General features: G+C 44.9%; 2 protein-coding genes across 2 annotated transcripts in view; both read right to left on the bottom strand.

Moving 5' to 3' along the window:
- Positions 1-8,143, bottom strand: part of ABL1 (ABL proto-oncogene 1, non-receptor tyrosine kinase) — a 144,518-nt gene extending 136,375 nt beyond the window's left edge. Inside the window, exon 1 of the mRNA XM_041723939.1 lies at positions 7,873-8,143. Coding sequence (XP_041579873.1) covers positions 7,873-8,008 — 136 coding nt within the window. The 5' untranslated portion in view covers positions 8,009-8,143. The remainder of the gene's footprint in view (positions 1-7,872) is intronic.
- A 4,778-nt stretch (positions 8,144-12,921) lies between these two features.
- Positions 12,922-22,635, bottom strand: EXOSC2 (exosome component 2). Its single transcript, XM_041723942.1, has 9 exons — positions 22,510-22,635; positions 20,603-20,704; positions 18,842-18,887; positions 18,309-18,398; positions 16,966-17,031; positions 16,419-16,487; positions 14,918-15,094; positions 14,207-14,335; positions 12,922-13,748 (listed from the first exon to the last, which is right to left on the bottom strand). Exons 1-9 carry the CDS (start codon positions 22,629-22,631, stop codon positions 13,668-13,670), a joined length of 882 nt encoding a protein of 293 aa, XP_041579876.1. The 5' UTR covers positions 22,632-22,635; the 3' UTR covers positions 12,922-13,667.
- Positions 22,636-23,152: the final 517 nt, after the last annotated feature.

Genomic DNA, 23,152 nt, shown 5'->3' with positions numbered 1-23,152 from the left:
ACTCGTGCTCTCTCTCAAATAAATAAATAAATATTAAAAAAGAAAATGCAAAAAAAAAAAGAAAAAAAAAAGAAAATGCAAACTATCAAAAAAAAAAACCACATGGAAATTTTAAAATTGAAAATAGTACATCTGAAATGAGAATCATAAGGAGACTGATAATAGGAAATGCAGAGGGGTTAGTGAACTTTAAGAGGGATCAACAGAAAGTACCCAAACTGAACAACAGAAAGAAAAACACCATAATATTGCTGACCCAACAGAGCTTCCAAATACATGAAACAAACTGACGGCATGTTTGCAGTTACATTCCTGTCCTAAGTACCCACTCGCTTGCTCCTACCTCTTCTTTTTCTTCATCAATCCTGCTAGGAGGTTGTCTATTCTACAGATGCTTTTCCAAGTCTCCTTTTGGCTTTATTGACATTTCCATTTCTTAATTTTTGTTTTCATTGTTACTACTCTCTTACTTCTGCATACTGTGGACTACTTTGTCCTTTAGCTTCTTGAGTTGAATGCTTAGTTGTCCCCCACCCCCAGTCTTTCTCTTGTTTCCTAATAATTGCTTTAAAGGCTAAAAAAACTAATAGAATTAAAGGGGGAGGAGGGAAGAATCCATCATCATGGCTGCTGAATTTTAATACCTCTCAATGGAAAAAAAAAAAAAGACCACAAAGACATTCAGCAAAGGCAGATAAAATAGGCAGACAAAAAATAAGGATGTCGAAGATCTGAAACAACACTATCAACCAACTTGATCTAATTTACATTTACAGAAAATTACAACTGCAGAATATATATTCTTTTAAGTACAAATGGAACATTCAGTGAGATGGGTCATATGTGGGGCCAGAAAATTAGTCTTGGTAAATGTCAAAAGATTGAAATTTACAGAAGATATTCTCTGACCACAATGGAATTAAGTTAGAAATCGGTAAGATCATCTAGACTCCCCAAATATTTGGGAATTAAACACTTCAAGAACAACACATCAGGGGCGCCTGGCTGGCTCAGTCAGTAGAGCATGTGATTCTTGGATCTCAGGGTCGTAAGTTCAAGCCCCATGTTGGGGACAGAGTTCACTTTAAAAACAATAGTAATAAAATAAAGAAGCACATCAAAATTTATGTTCAAGAAGGAAGTGGGACCCAAGCAGTTTTAAAAGGCAGGCAGGTTCTGTTTATACACAGAAGGGTAAAGTCAGGGTACAACCACCAAAGAGGCAAGGAGGTAGGAAAGGCCAGAATATGCATAAAAAAGGAGGCCTTCAGGGAGTGCTTTCTTTTATTGCAGCTCATCTTCTAAGGAGCAATTTTAACCTTTCCCCCCCAGACCCAGATAATGTGTTTGATATACTCCTATGGGTATAATTCTCAGCTCAAGCATGTGAACTCATCTCTATTCCCCCATGCAAAAAAAACGCATCATTTGCAACACACAACATACCAGCGTATATCACATGGAGATCTGAAGCACAAGTGAAGTCCTTAACAAAAAATGATTTCATGTTTTCTCCAATTGTTATATTTTCTTTGATAGAATACTTCATTAAGGTAAAAATTCTTTTGGTTAAATCATTTTGGTCATCCTTTAATCACAACTGAAATTCCTATTTTTCTTCTATATTATAAGCGTATTTCATAAAATGAGCAAGAACTTTTTATGAAAAGTTAGAGAGCCATACAAAATATATTCACCTATGGGAAATAACAGCCTTAAAAATATATACCTATACACAATTCCACATTTCTACAGTTCATAGCTGAATTCCTAACATAAGTACATAAATATAATCTTTCCAAACATCTTCTTTTTAAGAATCTGACTAACTTCAGTACCTGTAAGAATCCATAGTTGTGCTGTCTCCCACCTTCTGATGTGTATGGATACTTAGTACAATTTAACAGTGATGGGAATTAGTGTTGATTTATCAAATACCTATTCTATTACCTTCAATAGAGTTTTTTCTGGGGGTGCCTGGGTGGCTCAGTCTGTTGAGCATCCATCTTCAGCTCAGGTCATGATCCCAGGATCCTGGAATCAAGACCCATATTGGCTCCCTGCTCAGCAGGGAGTCTGCTTCTCCCTCTCCCTGTGCTGCTCCTGCTCACATATACTCTCGCTCTCTCCCTCAAAAAAATAATAAAAGAAATCTTTAGGGGCACTGGGTAGTTCAGTGGTTGAGTGTCTGCCTTTGGCTCAGATCGTGATCCCAGGGTCCTGGGATCAAGTCCCACACTGGGCTCCTCACAGGAAGCCTGCTTCTCCCTTTGCCTGTGTCTCGGGCTCTCTATCTCTCATGAATAAATAAATAAAATTTAAAAAAAGAGAAAAGAAAGAAAGAAAGAAAGAAAGAAAGAAAGAAAGAAAGAAAGAAAGAAAGAAAGAAAGAAAGAAAGAAAGGAAAGGAAAGAGAAGAAAAGAAAGAAAAGAAAAGAAAAGAAAAGAAAAGAAAAGAAAAGAAAAGAAAAGAAAAGAAAATCCAGAAATAATTTATAGGAAAAAAACTTCAATTTTTTAAAGCATGAACTAGAAAAGCATGCAAAATTTTTTATTTTTCATTTAATTTTAATTTTTTTTTAAAGTAAACTCTACCCCCCAATGTGGGGCTCAAACTCATGGCTCCAAGACCAAGGGTTGCATACTCTACCAACTGAGCCAGCCAAGCATACCTACAAAACTTTTTAAACTGAAATGGTTATTCTATGTTTAAAATACTCAGTGTACCAAGAATAATAAGAAAATTTGTATGCAAATTTTTTAAAAATCTGCAACTTTCTGATTTGGGGGGAAAAATCCTCAGAGAAACAGAATTTAAAACTTAAAAATGAGTTAAAATCATTTCCATGAGAAATGTTGAATGTCACCACCCCTCCAAAAAATGTAAAGTCTTAATTTCATAAACCACAAATGTCACCTTACATATCTGAAAGGTTGGTACTTGGGAGATTTCTCCCTTGAGTTTATCATCCTCTCATAGTTTTAAATAGCACCTATAACCTGATGACTCCCAGATTCCCTCTCCAGCCTCGACTGCTTCCCTGAATTCACACTGGCAGACTTGGCTGCATATGTGACATATCTGTCTGGACACCTAATACTAGGCATCCCAAACTTAACATGCCCGAAAAGTAGTTCTTGATCTTCATCCCACACAGCCCACCTCCCCAAATCTCACTCCTCTATGCCTACATTTCAGTAAAAGGTGACTCCATTTTTTCAAAACCTTGGAGTCACCCCTGACTCTCACATACTACTCCGCACATCTCATGTCTAATCTAACAGTGAATCCAGGTGCCTCCAGTATTCACAGAATCTGACTCCTTCACCATCCAGATCAGTGCAGCCAACCCCCCAGTGGAACCCCTGCCTCCTCTTTGCTTTCCTTCTGAATTCAGTAGCCAGAGACATTTTAATAAAACATAAATCAGGGCCTGTTACAACTTCCCAAGCCACATGAGTCAAAGTCAAAATCTTCAAATGGTCAGCAAAGCCACATTCTTCTCCAGCCATTCTCTCCCCACCCCCATTTTACCTCCTACCAACTCTCCTTTTGCTCTCCATTCCAACCACCCTGGGCTTCAACTTGAGCAAGCTAAACAAGCTCTGCCTTGGGGCTTTTGCACCCTGATTCTCTCTGCCTGAAATGCTCTTACCCCATTATTTCCAAGGCTTGTCCCCTCACCACCCTCCCAATGCCACTTTCTTAGGAGGAACTCCCTAACTAAAAAATCACACCTCCCAACATCCCCGTGCCCCTTTTCTACGTTATTTTTCTCCCCAGCACCTGCTACCATCTAACATACTTTATATTTCACCTATGTAGCTCATTTATGGTCTGTCTCCTCCCACTAGAATGTAAATTCCAAGAGGGCAGGGACCTTTTTTATTTGCTAATGTATCACCAATGACTAAAACATTACCTGATACACAGTTCAATAAATATTTGTTGAAGAAAGAAGGAAACACTAAGGAAAAGAGGTTTACTAGTGAATGCTTTATTCCTCTTTTACCAACTCTCCTGAAAGTGAATTTTCTTGAGTCAAGCCACTGAAACTTGGAAGGATCATACGATACAGGAAATAATATCATGGTTTCCTTTATTTTTCTCCCTGTACACATGACAAACCCTTATTACTCTGACTGATCCTAGCAAAAAAACTGCCATCTGCCCTCTCCTTCCAGATTCACCACTGTCACCCTCATCTAACAGTATCTTTGGCTTCCAGATTCATGTCTGATCCAATACTCTATGTTATGACTGAAAGATTTTTATTCTAACCTATATGGATATTAACCAACTCTTAGAAAGATCACCCTGTAAAAGATCAAGAACAATTTGTAACACAAAATAAAACTGTGTTGCCCTAGAAAAAGAATACCTAAGGTCCAAGAAATTGATTTGTCTTCAGTAAAACTCACTGACTTAGACAAATCCTTTCATAAAAAACTGCTGCAAAGAAGTGACTATCTGGTTGTGCTGCCATCAATTCAGTTTTAATATTGTTGTATTTTTTGCATTGTAAAATCACACAAATTTGTCATAGAAAGAAATCATAAATGCTAAGTAAAAAGTGCAAGTTTTCTCCCATTCCGCCTAAATCCCAATTCCCATACCATGCTAACTAATCTTCAAATTGCTGTTATCCACTTACCACTACCTGGACGGCTTTCAGGGTTAGTACTTTACGGTTCACCTTCAAAAAACAGCCTTGTGTGCCTTTGTGATAGACCCCCTGTAATAGCAGTTCTCAAACTTTTTAATCTCAGGACCTCTTTACATTCTTGAGAATTACAGAGGACCTCCAACGAGCTCTTATTTATATAGGCTATCTCACCAATGTTTACCATATCAGAAATTTAAATGTAAATTTTTATTTATTCACTTAAAAACAATTTTATTACTAGAAAATAACTGTTTTCCACAAAAAGTAGCCTTTTTAGATAACTGTAGACTTTGAAGCTACACCAAAACTCTGTAAGTGGTAGTTTTTTTGTTTTTTTTTTTTTAAGATTTTTTATTTCTTTATTCATGAGATACACAGAGAGAGGGAGAGAAAGGCAGAGACACAGGCAGAGGGAGAAGCAGGCTCCATGCCAGGAGCCGGACGTGGGACGTGGGACTCGATCCCAGGACTCCAGGATCACACCCTGGGCCGAAGGCAGGCGCGGTTGGCGCTAAACCTCTGAGCCACCCAGGGATCCCCTGTAAGTGGTAGTTTCTTAAAGGCTAGTTGTGATGTAGAATCTAAAACTGTATCAAGGAACTTCTGTATTCTGTTACATTAAAATCCATTGGTCCATCTTGCACTTTGGATATATCTTTTGCCTGTGTGTGATTTTATAAAGTCATGTATTGATCACTTAGAAAACATTGGTGTATTAGATTATGTCGATTTTCTGAATAATACATTTCATTACATCAAAATATCACATTTTTAAATATCACGACTAATCTCTACATCACAATAGCAGATACAAGTTTTCCAAAATCCTAATTTTCATTGGAAAGCTAAAATTTTATCACTGGCAACATATACTACCAGTTGTTTTCCCTGAAAGACTCCTTTATACTCTTTTTTAGCCCGAATAACCATTGTTTGTGGGTGGTAGTTCAAGAAAAAATGATAGTTGATAAAAAAAGCAGCCAGTACAGCTTGCAACTCAAACAACTGCCCATCTGCTTTTCCTAGAGATAATTGTAATACCTCAGTGCACAGCAGAAGTGCTTTACCTATACTTCTCATTTCAACCTACAGAGTACCCAAAAAAAAAAAAAAAAAAAAAACCCATGCAAGGGTCAACAGTTAACAAAACTAATCTTTTCTACTGCTTCATCAAGGACATTCTTTTTTTTTTTTTTTAATTTTTATTTATTTATGATAGTCACACACAGAGAGAGAGAGAGAGAGAGAGAGAGAGACAGAGACAGAGACACAGGCAGAGGGAGAAGCAGGCTCCATGCACCAGGAGCCCAACGTGGGATTCGATCTCGGGTCTCCAGGATCGCGCCCTGGGCCAAAGGCAAGCGCCAAACCGCTGCGCCACCCAGGGATCCCTATCAAGGACATTCTTAAGTGAAAAACAAATTTTTATTTCATGTATTTATTTATTTATGAGCGCATCCATGAACACCATGGCTACTAGTACAGTGAGGTGCTATAACCTCAATTCACACTAAGGAGTCTGCATGACTTCTACACTATCTGTGCAAAGAATGCAAATAACATCTAAGTACTGCATTAATTTGAAAACAGGCTTAACCTCTCAACCTTCTCTGAAAGGGTATCAGGGACACCTATGGAACTATATACTGTTCTGTACAGAAGTTTCCTGAAGTGAGATTACTGAGTTATTTGTATATGCATTTTAAGTTGTGATAAGTTTAGCCAAAGCTCTACAAAAAGTCTGTACCAATTTTCATTATCTAACGCTGCAAGATCATCATCACTAGTTAAAAATGTAAATATTTTACTTTATACATCCTGAACTGGGAAAGCACCATAATGTAACAAATCTCCATATCTGCCTAAAAGCAGTGCTAAAATGTAACTAGTATTTCAAGGAAAAATACTATTCAAGTACTCAAATCATTTAGATGAGGTAAATATTCTTCTGTAAGTAACACCTCAACAGCCAAATGCAAGTTTATGCAACAGAGACCTTTGTTTATTGTGGTCAGCCATTATTAGCATTAAGCATTTGAGATTGAATTTCAAAGTATATGCCACCTGCACTCATCCTTCATTTGCTTATCGAGTGGGTGGGATCAATATTTCAATATAAAGTGCATAGTCTGAAAAAATGTCAGGCTACAATAGTACAAACAGGACCCTAATTAATTGGCTGAGGGCTGGCCCTTAGCTTTATTTTATTTTTTTTAAAGATTTATTTATTTATTTATTTATTTATTTATTTATTTATTTATGATAGACATAGAGAGAGAGAGAGAGAGAGAGAGAGAGAGCAGAGACACAGGAGGAGGGAGAAGCAGGCTCCATGCCCGGACTCGATCCCGGGACTCCAGGATCGCGCCCTGGGGCCAAAGGCAGGCGCCAAACCGCTGAGCCACCCAGGGATCCCCTGGCCCTTAGCTTTAAAAGCTCACATAGAATTATGGGAAGTGTACAGTTTAACACATACTGTCTGCAATCAAATACCAACCATGTTCATAAAAATATCAAAGACAACCTTTCTTGCCTCAAATGTCATCCGAAGCAGGGAGAGGGAAGGCTAAGGCTCCATTCCCGGGGAAACGATTACTCCTGTGTAAGGTAAAATAACCAGAAGGTGGGTATTGTCGATTTACAAGGGATGCTGCTTCCCCACTCAACTTCTCCCACGTAGCTCCAAAGGGCGTATTATCAAGTCCTACTTATGACTGAAAAGGTCAAGGATATTAGTGTCAACTAGGATCCGTGGTTCTTAACCTCCTGGGGAGCACGAGCCACTCTGGGGATAGGATAAAAGCTCTGTGTGGCTAAAGCAGTAAAGGATCCAGGTACCTCCGGCAGAGCCCATGCCTGGGGTTTAGAGCAGGATCATGGACTCTGAACCTGAGAAACCACTTAAGTCCAATCTCCTCAGGAAACTGGAAGAGTAAAATGGCTTATCTAAGGTCAACAGTGAGTTATAAGGGGAATTAGGCAAGAAAGAAACAACTCAAAGAGATTTTTGAATAAAGCCACCCATAGTCTCCAAGTAACCTCTTCTTATACAGAGAAAGTTCCACCACAAACTAAGAGAAAACTGTAATCAGAGAAGTTTTTTAAGAACAGCTGGACACAAGTACTGTTGTTCACAAAACCCTTACGTACTCCTAGGCTGAACACATACGGAAAAACACGACCAGAAAGCTTGGAGAGCACTCACCGTGTTCCACAAAAACATTGCAGTGTGGACCCCCATGCCTCGATGACTCCTTCTTCCCTGCTCCTTTGATAAAGTGCAGGGCAGGCAAACTTGGCCTTCTTTGGTCCCCAAGAACTTTGCCAGGCTGCTGCCCCATAAAGTAATGATAGGCACCCCTTTCCAGAAGAGGGTTCAAGATCTTCCAGAATGGTCAATGGGCTTGGAAGGAAAACAGTATATATGTGGGATTTCACATTCACCCAATCTCCACGAGTCAGTAATTGAGGTCAATCACAAAAAAAAAAAAAAAAAAAAAAAAGACATCTTCGGTAACCAAAGGAAGCAGTTTTTTAGATGGACATATGTAAACAGGAGTTCCAATCACTTCTGCAGTTTACCAGTCTGAAGTAACCTAACTTGCAGTGCTACCCAAAAGTTTCTTGAGTTTAAGTGTCTTTTAACTGGCTGAGTAAGTTTCTGTCTTTTCAACAAGAAAAACAAACATTCACAGGGATGCTTGTAGAAGGGTCAGTAACACTAAAGTCATTTCGATTCCCACACATAAAGGAAATGTTGATGGTCTCTGGACGCTTCTCCAGAACTCTTCTCGTGGAAGTCAGCCCCTATCTCAGTTTCTTCGTTTTCCAACAAATTTCCTGCCCAACTAGCTGCCGCTCCTGCTTCTCTACCCTGCGCTCCGGAAACGGACCCGGGTCACCCAGGCTTCAGCGAGAGCTTGCCCTCGACTCCGGCGACAAGGAATGCGTTGCCAGCAACTTTTCAAGTCCGCTTTTTAAAAGGCCTGTGAAACCAGTCCAGGCTTTTCCTTTGCATTAAAGTTTTTGTCGGGGCTGAGGCCAAGGGGACCGTAGGTGACATTGGAGGGAGTCAGGGCATTGGAGGCTCCCGGGAGCAACCGGGGGGAAGGGGAGGCCACCTGACAGCGCGGGGGGTGTGCACGGGGAGCTCCGCGGCCGAGCCGGGCGCTCCGGCGCGGGGTACGGGGCAGGCTGCCGGGGCGGGGGGCGGGGCGCGGGCGGCTTACTCGGGGCGTCGCTCCTCCGCGCCTCAGGAACTCAGAGACCACCCCCAGTGTCCCAGAGCCGGGGCAGGGCTGTACGGGAGGAAGGGCCGTGGCGGCCCGGAAGGCGGGAGGCGGGCGGAGGGGGAGGAGGCCCGGCCGCCTCAGCTGCCCCGAGCCCGGGGGTCTCTGCCCGAGACACCCCCTCCCCCGGCTCCGGACGTTGGCACAGACGCCGCCGCCGCCGCCGCCAGGCAGTCACATCCCCGGAACTCCGCCGCGGGGCCCAGCCTCCCCCCGCAGGTGGGGGCCGTGGACAGCGGAGGGGCTCTTCAGCCGCAGGACCCGGGAACCGGCTCCGGCTCCAGCGCTGCTCAGGGACCGACACCGAGCCCCGCGGCCGCCATGATGGATTAGGAGCCGCTCCACAACGAGGCCAGGCCCCGCCCCCGACCCCGCCCCCGGCGACGTCCGGCGCGCGCCTCGCGGGGACCCGGGCTCTCCCGGCGCCGGTCTCCGGGACGCTGCCGTGCCCTTGGCCTCGGGTCTCCCTGCCCGCCGGAACTTGGCCCAGCACGACCTTTTAAAGGTCGTTTTTCCGAGCGCAAGGTGAGTGGTGAGGAAGCCCCCGCCTCCCCTGCACGGCCATTGGTCCCTGAGAATCCGGGTCAGGTCTCTCTCCTGCGTCCCATTGGCTGGTGAGGGCGGTGAGGCTAGAGCCCCCAGCCAACCGCATCCGGCGCAGGCCGCAGCGCTTGCCGGGAGCTGTAGTCCCGCGGCGCCCGCCCCTGCCTCGGCGCCCCCGCGACTTCTTGCCCTCTGCTCCCGGCTCCTGAGCTTCGGGCCCGCCCTCCTGGGAGCCGGTGGACTCTCGCCGGCCTCGCGTAGGGCTGGCCAATGTCTGTCCTGCGCGGGGAGTAAGGCCGGCGAGCAGCCAAAGCAAGGGGAAAACTGCGGATTGGATTGTTTTAGGACCGGAGTTGGAGTACTTCCTTAAGCCGCCTCTTCAGGGAAGAAAATTTGGCCGGTTCCTGGAAACCAAGGTCTTTGGTGCCTTACCCTCTCTCCCCAAATTCTCACCTTTTCCCCAGGAAGCATAAATATTATCACTAGCGAAAAACAAATGGCTGGAAAACACCCAACATATTGCTAACGAATTCATGGATTCTTTGGGTTTTCCGGAGGCTCAGTCGTTAAAGAAACAGCATGTATGAGGCACCTCTCAGACTCTAAACCAGGCGCAACCAGAGGCCTGAGCTGGAAAGAGCCTGGAGGATGAAACGACCTCATTTCACAGACATAAATGTATTCTCATGAAAACACCGTTAGCCGAGAAAATGCCAATTCCTGGGTGACCGGGCCTACAGAGCTAGCCAATGAGCCAGTCACCCCAGACCCACACTTGGCGGGACCCATCTCCTGCAACTGAAAGGCAGCCCAGCCCCTCTGTGGTCACCCTGTAGGTATCCCCCCGGGGCAGTGCACCTGCCTGGGATATACCCATTTCTAAGGAGATCCACTCATCCCAGCACCTACTCTACACTGACTGTTAAGCTTGTCTAATTTAATCCTCGCTGTAGCCCAGTGAAGCATGTAATGTCATCCCCCATTGCACAGCTGAGGGAAGATTCAGAGATGGGACTTACTCAAGGCCCCTTGCCTAGTTAGTTATGTGACAGAGTCACCATTTGAGCCCAGATTGATCTTGCTGCAAAGCCCATGTTTTTTCCACTGTACTGTTGAGGGTAACCATTCACCAAATGTCAGACAAGTGATTTTCAGAACTCACTCTTGTTATTAGAAAACCACAGCCACACTACAGGTGTTGTGACCTAGTTATTATATGCTTACAATTTTTTCAGAAATATTTCAGCTGGATGGGAAAATGGTAGTGTTTTTAGATAGTGGCTTCAGGTAGTAGTGACAGACTTAGTCCTGACTTGTAGTATCATTCTTTAATCATTGGACACCCCTGTTCCTTTATTCACATGTGATCTTCTGATTTTTCTTCTTGGAGATTTTGCTTTCTGTTCACGCTTTAATCATTTCCTGCACGTCACCATTATCTAGTTTAGCTTAAAATTGGGCAATTGGATCAGAACTCTAATATGCATTTCTACAAACTAATTTCATTCAACATTTACTGAGTCCATGTGCTGAGTGCAGTTCTAGGTGCTGGTATACAACAGGCGAGACACTCTTCCTTGTCCTGAGGAGCATACACAGAGACAATGAGCAAAATGGTAACCCAAAGGACTGGTTTCAATGCTGAAAATAAAATTTCTGGACCCACATTCTTTCATCATCAGTCCAACCCATTCTCTAAAAGGTTGCTTTACACCTAACGCTTAAGCCTATTCCTGATTCATAGTTAAGCTCCTATGAGCTTTCTTCATTTTTAAGTGGAGGTCATATGTGCTATCAGATGAGATCTTGTTTGGTCTTCCACCACCTGAGATGCTTCTTCAGGGTCAGTGTGGAGGCACACTGACCTGCATATAATCTAAAGGCACATCCCCTATCTCCACTTTCCACTCACCATCTTCCGGTTGTAGGTGAACCCCAAGCCTAGACTACAGTACTTCCTAGAGATGCACACTGCTTTTACTCCCTTTATAAAACTGTACAGTAACTTTTGACTTAAAAACTAAGATGCTAAAAAAATAAATAAATAAAAATAAAAAAAATAAAAACTAAGATGCTGATGGTCAAAAATCAATGTTGCCCAATGTTGAATAAATCCTTTTATGTATTCTCTTCATTAAAATTCCATAAAAGTTAATTTTGTCCTGACTTTTATAAAGCAAAGCAACCCATAAGTTGCCACAGGGATTCAGTAACTAGTGTAAAAACTTCCCCTTATCCGTTTTTCAGAAGCACTCACTGGAATTAACACAAGCGCGCCCTCTAGCGGGCCACAGAAAGATCCCTAAGAGGTGCTTTCAGACAGTTCTCCCATTGGGCAGGTAATTGCCATTCAGGATATGATGAACAGCATAGGCTGGCAGCTTGGGAGACCAGACCCAGCAAGAACTTTCAGAGAGCTTACAAATGATCCCAGTCAATGAAACCAAACCAGGGACTTGGGCTTCCACCATCTCCATTCTCTGTTCTCATAAGACATCCCGCATGGCAGGTGTTCTCAAAACTACAGTAGGCAGATCTAAATTGCAATACAGCCTATGGAATATTCAGTTGTCTGTAAAGTGACACCTCTTGAGTAATGTTATAAAAACAAGAAACATACCATTAATAAAGAAGAGCACAGCTGTATTTCAAAAGTGTCAAATGCAGTGTCCAAAGTCACTACCACTCAAACTGTCCTAGGTTTACCTAAATGACCCAAGCAAAGCAGTTAAGATCTCTTGTCAGATTTTGTATCTGCTAAGCCCTCCTTCAACTGTACTCCACACCCAAGTGTTACACAGGACACTGGGACAGAAACAGTGATGTTAACTTCACATTTATAAATATATAAAAAAGGAATTCATGTATGTAAAACAAAATAGCACTTCACAGACTGCCTTTAAAAAAAAAAAGGTGCCGCCTTCATTCAGCCCAGGGCGTGACCCTGGAGACCCGGGATCAAGTCCCACGTTGGGCTCCCTGCAGGGAACCTGCTTCTCCCTCTGCCTGTGTCTCTGCCTCTCCCTGTGTCTCTTGTGAATAAATAAAATATATATACAAAAAAAAAAATGCTTCCCAAACCTGAATCAGAGTACCTTTCTACAGTCATTAGGAAAACCAATGCAGAGGAAATTCTAGCTTTCTTCAGGGAGAACTTCAACCTCCTGTTTTTAACCCTGAATTATTACAAAGTTAACGCATTACTACTTCAATCACAGGAGGAAGAGTTCTTTTCCCATCTGCATTTCTTACTCTGTTTTCATGTTCCTCAGAGATCCCTGAACATTATTTTATCATCAGTTACTCAGCTTCTGACAAATCACTCTTAAAGGCAGATCAGATTAAAGCAGCCTGGCGTAGATATACTTGAATCTATCACTACAAGGAACATGCAATGGGAAATGAGATTCTAACCAAGCAAAGGCTGCTTGGTTGACTTTATTCTTCCATTCGACTGCTGAATTAATGTTACTAAGTACACAGGCACCTGGGTGGCTCAGTTGGTTAAGTGTCCAACTCTTGATTTCAGCTCAGGTCATGATCTCAGGGTCATGAGATTCAGCGCCGCACTGGCTCTGCACTGGGCATGGAGTCTGCTTAAGATCCCCACCCTCCCAACCCCACTAGCTCTCTTGGTCTCAACAAAAAAAAAAGTTACTAACTATATTCTTCAATGTTGCACTTGAGCTGCAGAGGGGGAACAGAGTCCAAAACACAATTTTGGGGTCAGGGAGGCTGTGTTTTATAGGGGCAACTTCATGGGGGCATTGTGCCTTGTGAATTGATGGTCAGTAGAAGAAAAGGATTCTCCAGCATTCCTGAATAGGAGTCCATGTGGCTGAAACACTGTGTGCTTTTAAAGGCTTGAAAGTTAAAAAAAAAAAAAAAGAAATAATAATAACAAAACTTTGAAAAATAAAAATAAAGGCCTGAAACTACCCTTAGTGCTAGACTCTGTGAGTGACCCAAGGGGCTGGTAGCACTTCCCCCAGGCTTTGCCCTAGAATAGCCAAAAGGAGGTCTTTGGACCAGCGGCAGCCTGATGTAGGTCAAGTGATGAGTGTCACAGCTCTCCACAGAGCCACATATGGGACCACAGATCAGATTCTTCACTTTCAAGAACTGCTCCGGTCAGGTGCACACTGTCCTGTCCTTCAGATGTCTCTCCTCACCCTTCTTGTTCTAAAAGCCTCTGGCGTGTTTCCATAACAACTTCCTCCATTATTTCTGGCTTTAAGAGGTCTTTGATCTAAAAAAGAAAAGAAAAAAGTATTTGTTCAGAAAAGACACCAACCATAAGCATCAAGCCAATCCAAAGGCAGAAACCAAGCATGGTTACCATAAACCTTCTATATCCCTTTCATTTTCTTTTAAAGATTTATTTATTTAAAAAAAATAAAGATTTATTTATTTGAGAGAATGCACAAGTGGGGAAAGGGGCAGAGAGAGAAGGATGGAGAATTCCAAGCAGGCTCTGTGCTGAGCACAGAGCCCCAAATCCTTAGACACTAGACACCCGGAATAGTACAAGTATCTTGGGGAAAGATCTACCAGACACTTGATAGGGCTGTCCAGCAGATCAGTTCCTACCGCTGGACATGGTGAAGGTATCTGGGAGATGTGCCTGCAATCCCTGAGGGAGCATAAACACTCACTGTCAACTTACAGATCCATGAAAACAAGGGAAGGCGTGGCTGGATAGAGTACCTGATGTGGAAGGGATGCCTCGTAGCAATACAGGATGCTGGTATCATACAGCATCATCCTCTGAGTGACCAGCGAGACGATGCAGTTCCGGAGCCGGGAGATCACCTCTCGGTCGGCGAGGGAGATGGGCTACCAGTGGGGAGGCAAAGGTAAACAATTAGAACTGAAGTCCGTGAACAGTCACAGCAAATCACAGAAATCGTTTATAACTTCAGCTCGATCCCTCCGGGACTCCAAACCAATCAACTGCTAACTCCAAGGGAGATTAAAAAGGATGGCTCTTCAGCTGCTATTACCCTGCAACCTGCCACCTCTGCCAACAGAGATCAAGCCAGTTCCATTTTATCCCTTCAGGAGAGAAGGCCAGATCATGCTATGAAGACACCTCAACGGAGACTCAAACCCAGACTACAGCAAATACATGGTTTAAAACAACCAGCTATGGGGGTGCCTGGGTGGCTCAGTTGGTTAAGTGTCCAGCTCTTAAGGTTTCAGCTCAGGTCATGATCCCAGAGTCAAGGGACAGAGCCGCACGTCAGGCTCTGCACTCAACATGGAGTCTGCTTGAGATTCTCTCTCCCTCTGCCCCTCCCTCCACTTGTGCATGCGCTCTCCCTCTCAAATAAATAATCTTTAATAAATAAAAAAATTCAAACAGCCAGCCCTACCAAGCCCAGATGTACAGAGACGGCAGCGGCAATGCTCACTCACCTCCAGGTGTGCTGTGAAGCCCCCTGTGTCTTCTTCCTTGTGCTCAGGTGTGGGGTAGATCCAGATGAAGCCATTGTTACCCAGAATCACCGAGGCACCACAGGGCAAGTCATGGAAGTGAGTCTTCTGCCGTTTCACTAGGGAGGGGGAAACCTGGACCAAAACTCCCTGGCCCAGCTAAAGAAAGAGGGCACAAACCGAGTCACTGAAGGGTTATCAGTGAAGTGCATGAAAAGCAAACCACAGAACACACATCCTAGTAATGGCAGGACTAGGGCCACTCCTATTAATGACTGCAGTCCCGGGTGTACACACACTGTTAATTACTCCCAGAGAACACTTCCGAATGCAGAGGTGGTTTATGCACTCCAAGAGAAGGTGACTTTCAATACTCCTCTCATTCTTCTGCCCTTAGCATTATATTCGAATCTGGGCTTGGTGTGCTGGTAGTTGGAGAAGCTGGAGCTCATGAGGACGGGAGTCCAAGCCTCTTGTGAGCCAAGGTGCGCTGTTCTGTTCCACCTCTATCCCAGTCACCTACTGTGCCTTTGAGATGTGTGCTATGTGCCACTGGGCAAGGGGAGTGGCCAAGGGCTGGATGCAAAACCATCCCTGATCCTGGGAGGGCAGCTCAAGTCCCCAGCCTGCTGAGGGAGGGTCTGCAGTACCCAGGCCTGTGAGGGTGAGCGAAGACAGCACAGCTGTTCCACCTCCTGCTCCAAGGCTGTGAGTGTGGTGACTGTAGCCACTCCACAAGGAAACACACTTCTGTGCCACTCAGGAAAGGAAAAGTTCGCCCACAAAAAGCCAAAAGACTAATAAATCATAATCTGTTTTAGAAAATATGGTATCGTGGGACGTTGGGGTGGCTCAGTCGGTTCGGCACCTGGCTCTTGGTTTTGGCTCGGGTCATGATCTGGGGTTTGTGGGATCCGTGCTCATCGAGGAGTCTGTCTCTCTCTCCCTCTGCCCCCACCCCCACCCCACCCCCGCCAGGTGCATGCTCTCTTGCTAAAATAAGTGAATCTTTAAAAGAAGTATGCGGTCATTAAAACAGCAAGAGCCTCAATGTAACTTCATACAAGAAAGCAGTGACATTTCATTTAAGCTCAAGTGGCAAACCAATCTTTCTCAGTAATGACATCCATTTTATTGACTGGACATTTGGCTAGAGCCAAGGCCATCAGGTTTTGCTCCTAGTACAGCCTCTTAGCCCTGCCCCATCACAAAGCTGCAGAGCCCCTGGGAGCAGAGACAGCAGAGCCACAGAGCCCATGGTCCTAGGAGCTCTTCTGCCACAACAATCTCTGTGAGAACAGAAGCTGTCACCCGTTACAATGCTACTGACCCACGACCATGTGAACCACCCAGTTTGTGGGATGCCAGCCCATAATGCTTAACTTCCAGGGCTCTTTAGGGCCAAACTCCAGAGAGCACTGGGGATTCAGAAAAGGGTTTCAAGTCTCAGTCAGCATCCAGGAATAGCAAGAGCCCAACTTACTTTTCCGTATTTCAGACTCCTCGTGTGCAGAGAGACCGCGCCATCAGAGAACACCGCCTGTACCTCGGCCTGGCCAGACTAATAAAGGAACAATACTCTCATGGCTCCTGCCTTCCCTGGGCCCTTGGCCTCACCTCTCCATCCTTTTCTCCCATCCCCAACAGCCCCACTCGCAGCCTTAGACAGACCCAGAGGACATCACTGCAACCTAACCTCTCCCCCTTGGTTCTCTTACATATCTTGATGTAATACCTCTCCTACTCCCTGGATAAAAGCTAACATGGTTAAGAAAAGTTGAGTCTAACTTAAAGCACAGGCCACCATGAGGAACAACCCCAAAGAAATGATCAAGGCAACAGGTCTGAACAAGGGCTAAAGAGCCCGGCTGGGTGAAGGAGATGGAGAAAGGCTGCAGCAGAGCCCATGACACTTGATCTAGGAGCCAGATCCCCATCAGGACTATAGGTCTCCAATCGGAGACATACGCCAGAAGCCCCATCTCCCAGCTTCACACAGAACAAGATGCTGTAAGGCAGATGCAGGATACACTGATAAGGTCCCCTTCCTGCAAGAAACCTCTCATTGCCAGCTCGTCTTCTGCAGATCTTCTCCTCTGAAACACAAAGAGATGACATGACTTAAGTCAGATCCTGCAGAACAATCTCTCTCCTCTTCTTTTTCAATTCCTCTTGAGAGCTTTGGGGCCAGCCATAGTACTCAGACACTATAGTAGGTAAATAGTGTCACTCAAGGAAAACCAGAGCGATCACCACTACTTTCCATTTTACAGGCCTTCCCACAGCTCCTCCACTCTTTCCTCCCCGCCCTCCCTTCTCTGGACAGTATTCCCACTCCTTTCATGCTACTGAAAACCCTCCCAATCCTGCCCAGCCTCCGTTCTCACACTCACCTCCTGTGGCAGCCCTCCATGCTCCAGCAGGACCAGACTAGCTCTGGCTTGACTCTATCTTTACTCACACATTTCCCATTAGCTCAGATTCCCTGTGAAATTCCATTCATTCTTCAGGGATCAATTCTAAGGCCCCTATTTCATATAAGCATCTCCTAGTGAAATCACTCACTCCTTTTGTACAGACACTTGTTTATTCTTTGACTGCCAGGTATTTAGATCAGTTATCTCGCTTCCCCTGCTAATCTGTGCACTTTGAGGAACTGAGCTGAGCCTCCTTTATCTTGCGTTCTCCAGAGAACCTAGCACAGTGAGCCCCTCTGTACATACATGCTAGACTGAAGAGAAACCACAGTATTTTACAAAAGACCACCCCTTAGGTACTGCAGTTGTCTGGAATAACCAAATGCCACTCAATTTATGAGAAGCTAATCTAAACACAACTTTTCAAGAACACCTTCACCATGCAAAGCTGATACACCCAGAAAAGGAAAATGAGCCCCAAGCATCTGAGAGCCTCTCTTCTCTCTTTTGGGCTCACTCCCCAAGGCTGTTCCAGATCCTACCACATAGCAATTGCTGCTTATGTTGGAAGGCCTGGGCCAAGTGAAAAGCCTACATGTACCTCCAGGCAGCAAATCTCACAGGAAATAAACACAAGTAAAAGAGGCAACCTCGGGATCCCTGGGTGACTCAGCGGTTTAGCGCCTACCTTCAGCCCACGGCATGATCCTGGAGTCCCAGGATCGAGTCCCACATCAGGCTCCCTGCATGGAGCCTGCTTCTCCCTCTGCCTGTATCTCTGCCTCTCTCTCTCTCTCTCTCTCTCTGTGTGTGTGTCCTCTCATGAATAAATAAATAAACTCTTAAAAAAAAAAAAAAAGAGGCAACCTCAGCATAAAGCAAGAGTTCCCTAGTGGAGCAACAGACCCCAGAGCTTTTGCTAGCAAACTATATAATACCAGCTTGGAGACCCGTACCAGCTCTCCTCCAGGAAGGTTCATGGATGACAGGAGCAAGACTGAATCCAGCCTAGAATTGGTCTCCACCTTCCACCTCTTCTGTTGAACCTACAGAAAAATTTCACAATTGGACACAGACTCCAGGGGCAAGAACTCACATTGTAAGTGACCAATAATCCCCAATACAACACACCAACTGTTTACATCAAAGGGCACATAAGAGGCACCTGGGTGGTTCAGTCAGTTAAGCGTCTGCCTTTAGCTCAGGTCATGATCCCAGAGTCCTGAGATCAAGGAACCCTACGTCTGGCTCTGCTCAGCGGGAGTCTGCTTCTCCCTCTCCTTCTGCCCCTACTCCTGCTTGTGCTCAACTTTGGAGCAGTGTGCTCTCTTTCTCTCTCTTAAATAATAAATAAAACCTTTAAAATGGGGGAGGCACATAAGAGTCAAATGCAATGAGTGCCCCATTTGCTTAACTACAGAGAGCGACTATCCCACTCAATCACCAGCTTGCTTTTACTTTGTAAAAACCAATCTGATACCAACTTTACCTCTGTGATTCTCCCCACCACAATGTCTCCTACTTCACCATTATATCTGAAAGATAAAACAGGTCATCCATCAGTGAAGAGACCTTATTACAAGACTAAGCACCACTGGAGATTTCAGTTCAACAGCATGAGGGCCTGGATTAGGCACTAGTATGAAGTATGGTAAATTCACATAACTGTACTTTTCTGACTTACTTCCAAGAATTCGTAACTTCAAACATTCCTACATGTAGGAATAGTCTCCATTAACTATTTTGGACAAACCATTTATTCCAAGTAGTTCGTTAAGCCTGAAACCCCTATTTTGTTAATTACGTAACACCAGTACGCGTGGAATATTTCCTAGTGGGCTCTGGAACACAGATGGCTTCTGTATCAGCAAAGGAGACTGAGACAGGACCCCACCCAAACCAGTCCACTCAGGTCTCCACCAGCCACAGGGTTGTCGACTCCCATCCCTGTGCTAGTTCCTTATCCCAATTCTAATGATGAGGTGTTCCATGCTGTGAACCTCTTCTCTGTCGGCCCACGCTCACCTCTTGGTGAGCTCATCCAAAGTAATAACTTTAAATACCACTGAGGACTATGCCATTCTCCTGAATTGCAGTCTAGTCAACTGCTAGCTACCTAGCATCTCTATTTACCTGACTAATAAGCATTTCTGAATGTCACCAATCTAAAGCAAAGCTTTCCAGCGGCCCCTGCCCAGCCAGTAAAGCCTCAATAAACGGCAACACCATTCCTCAAGTTGCTCAAGCCAAAAATCTTGGGAGTCTTTGGAGGGATACCTGATTTCTCTCCCTTTCCATCTCTCTCTCATGTTCCAGGACATATCTAGCAGCTAATCCCACTGGCTCCACCTTTGAAATATACACAGAAATAAAAGGCATCCAAACTGGGAAAGGAAGAAGTAAAACTATGTCTATTCACACACGGTCCAATATATGGAAAATCCCAAAGAATACTAAACCCAACACCCTTACATGATTAAAAAAAAAAAAGGGCAAAACAAAAAAACTCAGAACACAGAATGTATGCAGAATCCGCCATTACTCCCCACTTCTACTGCAACCTTAGTCCAAGCCACCATCACTTCAGATGATAAAAACAGTCCATTAATCGTCTCTCCAAGCATGTGTTCCCCCTCAATCTCTCCCAGCAGCCAGAGTGAATTTATTAAGACAGAAATTCAGACCATGTCCCTCTTCTGTTCCACCCTCCCAGTGGCATCCCAGACTACATAAAGTGGAAGTCAAAATGCCTATCTGTGGAAAAAAAAAAAAAAAAAAGAAAAGAAAATGCCTATCTGTGCTACATACAAGGCAGGCTGTCTGCCCACCTCGGCTCTCTACCTGCTTCTTCTCCTACATTCCCCCACCCTTGCTCACAAGGTTCCAAACCCACCGGTTTCCTTTCTGGAGCTAACCTTTATTGAGCCCTTCTAGGTAGTAGGCCCTGAGCTAAGTACTTTACATGTCCTATTTCAATGAATTCTAGTGAAAGTCCTACAAGGTAGATTGTGCTATTACCCTCAATTTGCAGAGGAGGTAACCAAGGTTTGGAGAGGTCAAGTAATGTGGGGATCCTTGGAAGCCCACACTTAACTACAGTCACCTATACCCTTTCTATATAGTCATGTTCAAAATCACAGACCTGCTAAATGATAAAACAGGTGGGGGCTAAGGGGTATTTTGTGGCAGAAAAGACCTGGCTGGTAACCTGAATGGCGCAAGAAAGAGAATACACACCTTTTGTTCTCACCTGGTTTTCAAAGCTTTCACACATATCAACTTGTTTACCCTCTCCACTGAGCCAGCCACAGATGCAATGAGCTTCTCTTCCCCCATGTAAGTTCCATGGCCCCTGTTTTGAGAGTAGGATACAAAGTATACGATGGTAAGAGTTGACCTCTCCCCCCAAGAATAATATATTCTTTTTTTTTTAAAAAGATTTTATTTATTTATTCATGAGAGACAATGAGAGGCAGAGACACAGGCAGAGGGAGGAGCAGGCTCCCCATGGGGAGCCCAATGTGGCACTCAATCCCAGGACCCGGGGCCATGACCTGAGCCAAAGGCAGATGCTCAACTGCTGAGCCACCCAGGCATCCCCAAGAGCAATATGTTCTTAACAGGCTCCTCCTGCCTTTAAAGCCTCTGCCCAGAACACTCCTTCTTTAAAGAGCTGCACAGACATCTCCCTTGTCCTACTCAAGTCTACTGAAATATCACTTTCTCTATCTGGCCTATCTGACTTTTTAAAGTCATTTACAATAGTTACCCACCCCACTGCCACCACCTCCACAATATTTCCAACCACATTCCACCTACCCTGCTCAACTTTCCATTTTCCCCACTGAATTTATCACCAAACATACTAACTTGTTTGTCGTGCTTACTGTTTATCTGTATCAAAATATAAATAACATGAGAGAGTTCTACTTTGGTCACAGTCGTGCTCCAACTGCACATAAGACAAACATATACTTCATTCATGAATGAAGGACACTTAAGATTCCTTAGGATCCAATAACCTCAAACTAAAATGTTCAAGAGCAATGTTGTAAATGCTGTAACACCCCTCCCCCCACCCAAAGGCTGAAATACCACTAGTGTTTACCTATAATGGTGAGTTTTGCTTCTTTTTTTGTTTTTAAGAGAAAGAAAAAGGAGGGGGAGAGATGGAGAGAGAATCTCAAGCGCGGGGGGGGGGGGGGACGGGGGGGGGCGCAGAGGCTCCATCTCAGGACGCTGAGATCACACCTGAGCCAAAATCAAGAGTCAGACACTTAACGGACTAAGACGCTTTTCTTAATTTCCTCATTTAATCCTCACTTCCTTATCAAATAGTCACTGTTATTAACACAGTGATAATACATATGAGGAAACTGACCTCGGAGAGGAAATACAACTTAGCTTATAAATATGTGACGGTACAGGGCTGGACCCCAATTGTCTGGCTCAAGAGCCTGCACTCTCAACTACACATATTGTACTGCCTTCAGATTCAAAGTGTAGATTTGGGTGCATGTAGCACAATATATTGTGTATGCCCTACGCCCAAACAATTACTGCTTTTTTTTTTTTTAATTTTTATTTATTTATGATAGTTACACAGAGAGAGAGAGGCAGAGACACAGGCAGAGGGAGAAGCAGGCTCCATGCACCGGGAGCCCGACGTGGGACTCGATCCGGGGTCTCCAGGATCACGCCCTGGGCCAAAGGCAGGCGCCAAACCGCTGCTCCACCCAGGGATCCCCAATTACTGCTTTCAAAACCGAGCACCTGGCTAACAGATGCCGAGAGAAGAGGCCGGGTCAGGAATGCCCACTGGTCCCTCATCTGAACACTGGAAAGAGGCCCCTGCTCCTAACCTTCCCCAGTTCTGCAGATTTCCAACGAAGAAGGCGATCGGGGCCTCAGGCAGAGAACCCAGGAGTCCTTGACACCAGTGGTCGGGACAGAAGGGTTACGAAGGACTGAGGCAAACGGAGACGGAGACACACAAGGTGCGCAGAGTGAGAAGCCCGAGGCCTTGCAAACATGGGGGCGGGAATGCTCAACTGTGCCCTGCGTCCCGCGGGTGCTCAGATGTAAGGGAACAGAGGCCACGTGCAGAGAGACCAGCAGCTGCCTTTTGGGGCCCCGAGTCCCCAAGTCCTCACGTACCGCATGAATCCCGTGTCCGTGGTGATCGTGTCCCCCGGAACCACCAGATGTTTCTTAGTATCGCGGCCCACGCTCTCGCTAAGAGGCTTGCGAGCAACGGGAAGCCTCATCTCCATCGCCATCTTGGCGCCAAAGAATGGCGCAGGCGCAGTTGGGCCTGGAATCGCGACATCCGGCTCCGCAATTCCCGGCCGCGCACGGGTCTCAGAGCGGCCGCCAATGGGAACGCACAGTTCGGTGGCCATGTTTACTCTTGGCAACCATTAGGTTAACATGAAGGGAATGAGGGAGCCAAGTTGCCATTTTTACTATTGGCAAGGCTCCACCTCTAGATCAATGAAATATCGGGTTTCGGAGCGTTCGATTTTTTTTCACCAAAAATCTCTCCGTAATCATCATCCTATTCATTGTTTACCAGGGTTAGAGGTAATTGAGAAATGGGCCTGTGAGTTACCTTCCAACTCTAAGTTGCTAAAATGTGATTCTTCGGTATGAGAGAGCTCGGGAGACTGGGGATGGCATCTACAGAAAACACTCATTGGAGAGAAAAAAAGAGGTCCTTTTCATACTGTTCCTAGTAGCCCCAGTATACTGCATTACTGCCTCCTCGTGGGTGCTCCTTCAGCACCAACCATCCACCTCT

The sequence above is a fragment of the Vulpes lagopus genome, chromosome 12, assembly GCF_018345385.1.
Source record: "Vulpes lagopus strain Blue_001 chromosome 12, ASM1834538v1, whole genome shotgun sequence".
Classification (NCBI taxonomy): Eukaryota; Metazoa; Chordata; class Mammalia; order Carnivora; family Canidae; genus Vulpes; species Vulpes lagopus.
The sequence above is the reverse complement of the archived record's forward strand: the minus strand, read 5'-3'. Positions and strand labels throughout refer to the sequence as shown.

Bases quoted from the DNA above. Each gene is read 5' to 3' on its own strand.
- EXOSC2 (XM_041723942.1), bottom strand. From the start codon at position 22,631: ATGGCGATGGAGATGAGGCTTCCCGTTGCTCGCAAGCCTCTTAGCGAG. The intron at 18,399-18,841 runs GTAAAGTTGGTA...ATTTTTCTGTAG, and splicing joins TGGTGGGGAGAATCACAGAG to GTTCAACAGAAGAGGTGGAA. The intron at 17,032-18,308 runs GTACGGGTCTCC...TTTGTGTTTCAG, and splicing joins ACCTTCCTGGAGGAGAGCTG to AGGAGAAGATCTGCAGAAGA.